We start from the raw sequence: 10,966 nt of genomic DNA, 5'->3' as shown, positions 1-10,966 counted from the left end.
TGTTAAAATTCAGGGATTAAAAGTATCTTTGTCTGAAGGGGAAACGTCCGTTAGTTTTGAAGCTTTTAAAAAAGAATCGTAGAAAGAGAGCAAATATCGTTGATATAAATGCTGCTAGGAAATGGAGTGGAGTCTGGCCAATCTCATGGGCAGACTGAGTCGTCTTACTGAGATGAATAATGCTTGGTGTGTGGCTTGCAGGGGGGTGGAGAAATAATTTGTTTAAAACTTTTTTTTTCTTTCCAGGCGGTTTAGAGCATGTGAATTAACTGAAGGAGCTTGAGTTCCAGTATGTGGTATATTATGCAGAGCATTCAGAGTAAATACTCCTTGTCAGAGCGGTTGATCCGGACTATAACAGCCATACGATCTTTCCCACATGATAATGTTGAAGATCTTATCAGCAGGGTACGTAAATGCTATGTTGCTTTAGTGTTGTGTTTTGAAAGCTTGTGCTTCTCTATCTGTATATCTCTAGCTCATCTAATGTATGTATGTATGAATGAGAGGCACCGGTGGCTAGGGCATGAACCTGGCTTTATTTCTGGCTCTCCCACTGTTGTGTGACCTGGGGCAAGTCGCTTACCCTCTCTGTGCTTCTTTCTCCCCTCATTCTTTGTCTTGTCTGTCTAGATTCAGGGCAGAGACTGTCCCACTATGTCTTTACGGTGTCCAGAGCAGCAGAGCTCTGATTTTGTTTGGGATCTGCAAGTACTATGGTAATAGAGGTAATGTATAGCTTGATTGGGTGGCTAGGCGGATATCAAGTCATACTGCCACGTCGAAATGCTGAAGCTGAGAACTTACACACACAATTCAGGGAAATTATAGAGGTAAGGTTCACACAACAAATTTAACTCTGCTGCATTGTGTCTAATACTCAGCGCCCCATAATTATGTTGCAGAGCTCATCCAGATCTTCCACCCTAGAAATCCTCTTCTGTTGATCTGTATCTCACCTCTGAGTGAAACTGCTTCCCTAAGGGCAAAGGTACTATGAAGATGGATGCTATATAAAGACCTTCACAGAGGAGAATTTGTAAACAAAGGGTTCAGACAGCCCTTTCCAAATCCTACATGGAGGTACTAGAACAAGGGATTGTAGCAGGCAATTTGCAGCCCTGCCATGCATAGGCGCCAACTTTCTCCGGTGCCGGTGGGTGCTTGTGCCCCCCCACCCCAACTCCACCCTTTCCCCACCCCCATTCCAACCCCTTCCCCAAAGTCCCTGCCCCAACTCCACCCCCTCCCTGCCCCTATTGGACCCCTTCCCCAAATCCCCACCCCGGAGCACCCACGGAGTTGGCGCCTATGTCTCATGTGGATGAGAAACCGGCTTGTAACTGGCGTTTACCTTAACCTGTCAGAGAATGCAGCCTCCGGCAGGAGGCAGAAGACGCTTTGTCTTCTGAGCTACATGCTACTCTTGTTGCATTTGGTTTCTTTATTACATGTATCACTGGGCCAATACAGTTAGTTATTGAACACTTTCTGTTCTAGCCTCTGGTTTCACACCCTCATATTGCCAATCTGAAGTGTTCAAAAGTCATGATTCAGGTCTCCAAAAATAGAGATTTTTTTTTTTAATTTGGGTTTTTGTTTTTTTTTTTTTTTTTGTTTTTTTTTTTTTGGTGCCTTGTATTTCTTCAGCCTGGAGGGGTATGTTTTTCAAGCTTTTTCTCCATAACTGTGAGGGCCAGAAACATTTCTTTTAAGAAAAGCTGAGAGTCTCACATAATTACAGGGCTCTGGGAGGTGGAGCTTTAAGAAAAACACCAACTAACGTGAGAACTTGCGATTTAAAAACGAGGCGGCAATGCCAATGTTTGACCTTTAGGGATGAAAGTTTTCGTGCTTGGTCTCTACCTCCAGATGACTTAAGAAAGAAAGAAAAGTACTACTGTACTGGAACTGTCAACTAAAAATTATCCTGAGCACCTATTTTTCATGGGGGGAAAACTCTCAGAACAGCAGAACTTCAAAGCTTTAGACTACATTCAAGCTTTAATAGTGATAGAATATTTGAAAATACAGGACATCAGGCTTTCCATGTATCCTCCTGCTCGCATTTGGTATAGGAGTTGCACAAACCTGCCTTTCTCATTAACAGAAATCCCCACCATCTTCATCCCAGTTGCCATAAAATTCCTCGCTCTTCCCACAACATTCAATGAACGAAGCCTTCAGCTTTATCTTCTGCCGATTGCTATTGTCAGTGATAAATACCATCATTCTGAAATATCTGCCCCCGTGTAAGATAACCGGGGAAGCATTCCCGATCCAGTGCGTTTGATCAAAATATTCAAATAACGAATGCAGTATGATATGGATTGTAATTCATTCTATTTAACGTAATAAAAATTTGCAGCTTTTTTCCTGTCATTTTGGGCTGCTGCAGAAGTTCGGTGTGTGTGTGTGTTGGGGGAGACTTAGAGAGAATATGAAGGGCACTTAGAAATGTATCAGGAAATGGAGGGGTGTGGAAGGACTATGAGTCAGCCATATAATCAATGAGATGGAGAAGAATCTTTCTGCCAAGCAGACTCCTACACACCACTAGCAATTACTTTTCTCCAGCATTGATCAATGAAAATGTCATGTATCAGAGGGGTAGCCGTGTTAGTCTGTATCCACAAAAACAACGAGGAGTCCGGTGGTCCTTAAAAACTAACAGATTTATTTGGGCATAAGCTTTCGTGGGTAAAAAACCCCACTTCTTCAGATGCACCTAACGCCATTTGACAGAGGCCATGATGTAAAATGGGCCGGAATAGATGCATTTACTAATGCCATTCGCTGTTCACTGTTTTTTCCCCATGAAAGCTTATGCCCAAATAAATCTGTTAGGGCTGGTCCACACTAACCCCCCACTTCGAACTAAGATACGCAACTTCAGCTACGTTATTCACGTAGCTGAAGTCGAACTATCTTAGTTCGAACTTACCGCGGGTCCACACGCGGCAGGCAGGCTCCCCCGTCGACTCCGCATACTCCTCTCGCCGAGCAGGAGTACCGGCGTCGACGGCGAGCACTTCCGGGATCGATCCCAGAAGATCGATTGCTTACCGCCGGACCCGGAGGTAAGTATAGACGTACCCTTAGTCTTTAAGGACCACCAGACTCCTTGTTGTTTTTTTGGGAATGTCATGTCACTTCTGGCTCCATGGGAGAAGCGGAGAAAATTGTGTGTGGGGGGGGCTGTTTAGTTATGTTATAAGTGATCCAGAGCAAGGCACCTAGAACTGAGATTCTGCATATTGTTCAAATGCTTAAATGTCAAACTCTTCCAAACCTTATTCTTAAAATTAAACTGTACAATATGCTCAGCCCACTGCAAAGGAAGGGGCGAAGCACTTGTCAGAGTTTCAGATTACTCCCTTTCTGGTAAAATGGCAGAGGGTCCAGATTAGCCTTGACTGATTCAAGCAGCTGCTGAGCTCTTTTAATCCCCAGGTATTTCGAGGTTAAGGAAGCCCAGCAAAAGTGCCATAAATCAGCTTGGTGATTAAGGAAGCCTTTTGAAGTGGGCAGAATCCCTGGCTTCATGCAGTGTATTCTGTAGCTGAACCGTACTTCAAAATCATACAGGTGCAGGACACACCTTAACCTGAGATTAGCTGGGAGGCATCTGCGTTATATAAGTTTGTTTGCCAGTGCTAATGTGTCAGATCCTTGTATGCTGCTGGCAAACGGCTGCCAGTGATCAGGTGCAGTATTGAAAAGTAGGAATAAGGCCCACCCCTGCCTTTTGCCGGAACCCCTTTTAAATGAACAGAAGGCCAGACTCTGTATATGGAACCAGAGGCTTGTCCCTATAAAACAGGGCGATCCAGGAATAGAATTTGGGGCTGCAACTGAACTTGTCAAGGGTTAACTAACTTGCTGCCAGCTTTCTCAGTGTCCAATAAAATTGCCACCAACGATTCTTGAGTCCGAAGGAAACGTCAGCTGATACAAGTTGCTTGCCCGTGTTTGTTTGGAAGATGGCTCATATACCAGTTGTGACTGGCACGGAGCTGATATGTAATAATGTGCTATACAATAACTTCCCCTCTGACCGGTCACATACAGTGTTCATAACATTATTAGAATTTCCTGGGTGATCGTATTGATCTAACTTATATTGGGGGTAGCGCAATGTTTGTGTTATGCCTGTAACGCTCAAATTCAGTGGCGTTTGTGCATGAGCGCACAGCTAAGCACTCCCAAGTGCACACTCTAAAGACAATGGGGCAAGCCGCTAGCTTCAAGGATCCTGTCTCCAACAAATTGCAGACCTTGTTTTGCCGGAACTGGAAGTTGCCCATTACAAAAGGTTAAGCTAGACCTGTGTATACTCTGTTTTATTGTTTTAAAGATGTTTTCTCTAGAACGCTCTTGTTTTAAGTAAATGATACTTGGCTTTAAGGAGGCTGTGTGGTCACTGGCTACCACTATTGGTACCCTGAAGGGAAAAGAACTGCAGCGTCTGAGCCCAAGTCAGACCTGCTGAGACAACCATGGTTAGTACCAGGAGACTGCGACCCAGGGCCTGCTCTGAGAGTAGGAGAATCGTATGACTCCATCCCCAGCCAGGTGACTGCTAGAGGCCTGAGGGTGGGGGGTGCATTGAACAGGATCGGATGATGATAGAGGTGCAGTGCTCCTGCTAACTGTGACACCAGTGGCTAGCAATCAAGGTTTATTAGGGCCATGGGTTGCTAAGGTGTTGATCTGAACTTTGTCCTCAGCTTGAGATAAGGGCAGCTCTTAGGACGGGGGAGAGAACTCCTCTTCAGAGCCATAGTAGCAACAAAGGGGAGTAAATTACAAAGACTGATAGAAGCTGCAAGATTTAGATGTGGCCTGGATGTGAGGATCTAGACAGCGGTCGGAGTTGCAGGTTCTAATACAAAAAATTACCTATTACTCATGAATGTAATATGCTTGGAACATCTGTTTAGAAACACTTTATAATAAGGTTCCATTGATACTGTAACCATCTCAGTATGTAGCATCCGGTGTGGGCATCTCTCCCATTTAACTGGTATGTGTATGCGACAGAGGCCATGATGTAAAATGGGCCGGAACAGATGCATTTACTAACGCCATTCGCTATTCCCGGTTTTTCCTCAGGGAGCCGACGTTAACTGTATGCACGGCATTCTGAAGCCGCTACACTGCGCTTGTATGGTTGCCGATGCGGATTGTGTTGAACTACTGCTGCAAAAAGGAGCGGAGGTAAAAGGGTTTAAAAAACATTCCTTTAAACTGGATACAGGAGAGCCGTTCAGTTGGGAGCTGATGCAGCCACAGTAAAGACGCTCTGTAGTTTGCAAGAAAATCAGCTTGCAGCCAAACTATTAAAAAAAACCTTCGGTCTTGGCATGTGTCTCGTTCTCAATGAACCATAGTTACTGTACCATGATCTTGAAAGGATGTATTTTAACTACAAAGGCTTAAAGTTGTGTAGATGTACAGCACGTGTATATAGTTCAGTGACTTGTATTAATGGCATCTGCCTTATGCCCTAGTCTGGCAAATGTGCACTTACAGAGCTGCACAGCTGATGTTACACAATTCGGGAAGTCTTTCCGTACCGTTTTTGGGAGCGTGTGTCTGCAGTTTGACACACACACACACACACACACACACACACACACACACACACACACACACACACTTTGGAGAGGAAGGAGGTTTTGTGGCTAATGCCTAGGATTGGGTGTTTGAAGCTCTAGGTTACGTTATTGACTTTAGCACAAGCTTCCTGTGTGATCTTGGGCAAGTCACTGACCCCCCTGTGCCTGAGTTTCCTTTGCTGTAAAACAGAGGTGAAAATTCCTACGTTGTCAGAGTATTGCAATACAGAGTTAATGCTGCGAACACTGGTAAAACTCTCACAAACTTCAGTGGGAGCAGAGTTAGGTTAATGCCGAGTGTTCTGCAAATCCCACTCAAAGATCTGTTAATGCGTAATACCCATCTCCCAAGAATCTATTCCTGTCTCTGCAGGTCAACGCCCTTGACGGGTACAACCGAACAGCCCTTCATTATGCAGCAGAAAAAGATGAGACCTGCGTAGAGATCCTCTTAGAATACGGCGCAAACCCCAGTGCGCTGGATGGGAACAAGGACACTCCCCTCCATTGGGCTGCCTTTAAAAACAATGCAGAGTGCGTCCGAACGCTTTTGGAGAACGGCGCCTTGGTTAATGCTCGGGATTATAATGACGACACACCCCTGAGCTGGGCTGCCATGAAGGGGAACCTAGAGAGCGTGAGCATACTCCTGGATTTCGGAGCGGAGGTCAGGGTGGTTAATTTGAAAGGCCAGACGCCGATATCTAGGCTGGTTGCGTTGTTGGTCAGAGGACTTGGTACCGAGCGAGAAGATTCTTGCTTTGATCTTCTTCACAGAGCTATTGGACACTTTGATTTAAGAAAAAATGGTAATATGCCCAGGGAGGTTATGAGAGATCAGCAGCTGTGTGAAAAACTGACCCTGCTCTGCTCCGTCCCAGGTACCTTAAAGACACTGTCTCGCTATGCCCTGCGGCGTAGCCTGGGAGTCCAGTTCCTGCCGGATGCAGTGAAGGAGCTTCCTTTGCCTGAGTCCCTGAAAGAATATCTGTTGCTCCTTAGATAAGCGAATTCTAGGGGGTTCTGTGCTTGATTCACTGCCCCCCCATTCCTTATGCTTTATGGGGATGCCAGTAACATAACTAGATTTGTGACTCGATCCGTGACATCACAGACACTGGGTTCCTCCTCCTCGCTCTGATGGTCAAGCTGATGACCAGTCACCATCCAAGATTACTCCAGGTTCTAGGGCTCCCTCTCCTGTCTCGCCCAGAGCACCATACAGGACGGCGACCTCCATGGTGGCAGCTGGCACTACTGATGGCTTAAAAGGTGTGTGTGGGGGGAAATACTTGTGCTATTTCTTCCTGCACGGACCTGTTCCCCATCTCCAGCCTCTGGATTCCTCTCCGAGTTCAGTACCAAGCCACCAGCCGTCTCACAAGACATTGCGGAACAGAATCCGTCACCTTCCCTGCCACAGAGAGACAAATTATCATCCTGCTTTCTGGAGACTAGGTGGGCTAGATGCCTTCTCAATTAGGTGTGGAGAGCAGGCCAGGGGGATCTATTCCTGTTGGAAGGAATTAAGTACGAGAGGGAGTCTTGGAGCATGGGAAAATCCCACATGGTTGCTCTTGCCTCTTGGAGGAAGTGAGCTGGTGCCAGTCAGCGTCTGTGCTGTCTCGACGGCGTCAACCAGGCAGTAGTTAGTTTTAGTGGTAGCTCCCACCCCAAGCACACGTATTCAGTTTGTGTTTTTTCCTAGACCTTGGAAGGAGAGCTCCTTCCTACAGAGTGTTTGTATCTCTAATCAGTGCTTTCCGCACTGCACCTCCCCAAGCCTAAAGCACAGCACTCAGCTCTCTGGATGGAGGGAGTCATGAACCGAGTCATGAGCAGAGATGGAGAACTGTAGGGAAGGTAAGCCCTGTCTGGAGAGACACCGGTTTTTCCTTCACAACATGCACTGGGAGATTTCCCTCCCCCCACTTATTATTTCTAAGATGCATCAGCTCTTAATTGTGGGGGAAGGAGATACTTTAAACGTGTTCCTAACAACGCAGACGTTTTCCGAGAGCAGGGTGGGGTGGGCCTGTGACTCCTTGGTGCTCCCGTAGCACCAGTAAGAGAGGTCTCCCGGCTCACTACTGCTGCGGAATCGGTAAGGAAAGAGTAGCCGCCAACACTGCTGCTGGGATCTAGCAGCACTTTCCGGAGCCACTGAACTGCATCGTCTCCGACTGATTTCAGAAAGGTGCCGGTGGAGCTGTCCTTGCCCACGACTGCAGTAACGGTGGCTCTTAAGCAGTGCTGTGTGGGTGTGATTGTAGGGCTGGGGAGGGGGAGGTATTAAAGTGGGGAGAGTTATGGGATTCTTACAATATAAAGGATGCGCCCTCTTGAAAATACAATCAGCAACAACCACACTCTGTCCTAATGAACAGCCCCTCTCAAAATCCTGCACTTCAAATGGGTCAAGTCCTCTGGTGAAAGAACTAGATGCCAAAGTGCAGTGTGAGGCTGCTCCGTGGTGAGGGCTTTTCTCTGCTTCAGGAGATCACCCTGCTGAGAACATGCTTTTCGCATCTCCCAGTGGTGGTGGTGCCCTGCCCAACTGATCTCCAGTCCTGCCTGGTGTGAATGTACTCTGGAGCGATGGGAGGGGTTCCCAGCTTGTAATCCTAGGCACTTGGTTTCTGTGACACATTCACTCTCACTAACACGTTTGAAGGTGTTTTGGTTAAAGTCTGGCACTTGGTTTTACGCTATCCCACATGCCATTTCACTGATTTTTTTGAGGGCAGCGTGTGAGAGCTCGCAGCACTTCCAGGAGGGAGAACTGATCAGCAATTCCTCAGGCTGCCCCGTTTTTAACAAGACTCTGTTTTCAATGGGGGCGTTCCCTGAAACACAGAGTGACAACATCCAATAGGGAGAACGTTCCAAAATAGGAAAAGGGGCTGTTGGAAAGGGCTTCTGTATATAAAACTCTGCCGGGAACCATGAAACACTCTCTCCCCCCCCCCCCCCCCCACTTCTGGTTTCTGTAGTGATTTGTCTTGTTGCTCTCTGTATTTTATAGTTACAAAAATAAACCACTCAACACCGACTCTAAGCAGCTGCTTCTGTGCTAGCTATCTTGTCACTGATGCTGTCTGGGTACTTTGGGATTCTCTCCCTATTAAATTGGCTTTGTTACTCAGGCCTGGTCTATGCTACAGAGTAGTGCCATATATGGACCTAACGGTAAGTGTCTACACTAAAATGTTGCTCCCGCCAATGTAACGCGCCCACTACACCGACCTAATAACTCCACCTCCACGAGAAGTGTAGCGCTTAAATCGATGTAGTTAGGTTGACGCAGTGAAAGTGTAGGCACTGCATTGCTTACATTGCCTGTTGCCTCATGGGGCTGACAGCTGGAGCCCCGCCACCCACTGAGGGAAGGAGATTCTGAGCCTGGCCTGCTGCCCGGTGAGGGAGGGGGGGGGGGGGGGGGGGTGAGGGGAGCCCAAGCCTGGGCTACCTCCTGGTGAGGGATTGGGGTGGGAGAGGAGAGTCAGTTAAATCCGTGCGTGCGCTCCTGGTGAGGACGCACACCGCTGACCGAAGGAGCTAGTGTGGACCTTAAAAATCAAATGAACTACTGCGGTGGCTGTATATCGACTTCATTGTGTAGTGTAGACGTGCCCTGAGACTCTTCACAAATCCTTTTGCTATTCTGGCAACAATCGCAGCATTTCTCGGAGAGCGAGATCAGCTCTATAATGACTGCTCTCCGAGGAGTTCTCATGGAGAAACACAGCGAAGAGCAGGCTGCCTGCGAAAGCTTTCTGAGCCTTACTGTTAGCGAGCTGCAGAAAGGTGGCTCGGCACATGGGGATGCTTAGGAGAATGAGTGACTGTCTAGATCCCAGCCAGTCCTTTAAGGAATAACTCAGTTTCTCCTTGTTGCTTTCTCTCCGGCCGTTCAAGTGACGTTCACTTGGTCTCATTGATATATGTGCTTTAATCCTTCTTTCTCCTTCTCGGTGACTGAGGTCTCCAGTCCTACATTATACCTCCTCCAGCCGTTCTCTTCAAATAAGCCAGCTCTTGTATCTACCATCCTTAAACCACTTGCTCCAGGATCCCTCCCCATCTCAGGAAACTGCTCTCTTCTGGCCTCGCTACTCCATTCCTTAACCAGCTGCGTTCAGCGGTGTGGCTGCCGCTGATGCGCCCAGGATCAGACTCCTGGGCAGTGCTGCTCTCAAGGGAAAGTCCTCACTTGTAGAATTAGTTCAGTGCTAAAGCTTGAGAAGTGCTACAAGACCGTTCTCGTTACGCCGGTCTCCTTGCGAATATGAAGCTGGACGGTAGACCAGCAATGTTCTGAGAATCTCCCAGAGTTTTGCCCTATTTGGGAAGCAGCTGAAAATGGAGGGGAAGCTAGCCTTTGCCCTTTGGATGATGGGGCCTGATGGGTCTCAGTATGTCAGAGGGTATTTAGCTACTGGTCAGAAGAGCCATGAGGACCATCAGCTTAGCTAGTGCCAGGAGAAGCCAACCTCAGAGCTGGTTGAAAAAGGGTAAGTGTGTTTTGGGAAAATCTTTTTTGGGGAGAGGAACCCCAATTTGTTGTTTTGGTGGGAAATATTCCGCTCGTCTTAAACAAAACAAAACTAAAGGGAGTGAGGAAAAAACAGACAGACATCTTTTTCTGGAGGGGAGTTTTTGTTTTGTTTCCTCTTTTCTAGAAAAGCTTATTTTAAAAACCAGACCCTAGTTCACACTGGAAAAAAAAAATTCAAAATTTTTGTTTTGAAATTCTTGTAAAAATTGAGCAGGGGGGAGAAATTTCCACCGACTCTCCTCTTCAGCCTGAATTTCAATCCTCCGGCCCCTCCAGAGACCAGGATTCTCTTCCTGAGGAGGGCTTGTTTAGCGCAACTGTTGGCATTTGTCTAGGGTGACTAGATGTCCTGATTTTATAGGGACAGTCCTGATTTTGGGTTTTTTTTCTTACATAGGCTCCTATTACCCTCCTCCCCCGTCCTGATTTTTCACACTTGCTGTCTGGTCACCCTACATTTGTCCAGGTAGCTGACCCGTTAGCACCTCCCCTGCAGTGTGACCTTTCAAATGGAGGTATTAGCAGCAGTGCTCATGTGAGCCTCCACTGTCCCGTGGAGGGGATAAAGGGCTTGAATTCACATGTGTGTGACAAAGCTGGTAGAGATGGTATCTGTAACATTCTTTGGCTCTGGCCTCAGCTCCTGGGAACTACCGGCTGCTGTGTGTTGTGATATGGAATTGTCATCCTGGAGGGGGAGGGATCATGGTTGGGGGGGCATTATAGGCTAGGGGACTAGGACTCAGGCCAGGTCTCCATTAGATTCTTTTGCCAGCATAGCAATGTT

General features: G+C 47.2%; 1 protein-coding gene across 1 annotated transcript; it reads left to right on the top strand.

Moving 5' to 3' along the window:
- The first annotated feature begins 251 nt into the window (after positions 1-251).
- ASB8 (ankyrin repeat and SOCS box containing 8) lies at positions 252-8,591 on the top strand. Its single transcript, XM_024207141.3, has 3 exons — positions 252-408; positions 5,116-5,220; positions 5,995-8,591. The coding sequence occupies exons 1-3, from the start codon at positions 292-294 to the stop codon at positions 6,625-6,627; spliced, it is 855 nt and encodes a 284-aa protein (XP_024062909.1). The 5' UTR covers positions 252-291; the 3' UTR covers positions 6,628-8,591.
- Positions 8,592-10,966: the final 2,375 nt, after the last annotated feature.

The sequence above is a fragment of the Terrapene carolina genome, unplaced genomic scaffold (genome assembly GCF_002925995.2).
Source record: "Terrapene carolina triunguis isolate 2854851 unplaced genomic scaffold, T_m_triunguis-2.0 Scaffold836, whole genome shotgun sequence".
Lineage (NCBI taxonomy): Eukaryota > Metazoa > Chordata > Testudines > Emydidae > Terrapene > Terrapene triunguis.
This window is presented reverse-complemented; position numbering and strand designations above follow the sequence as displayed.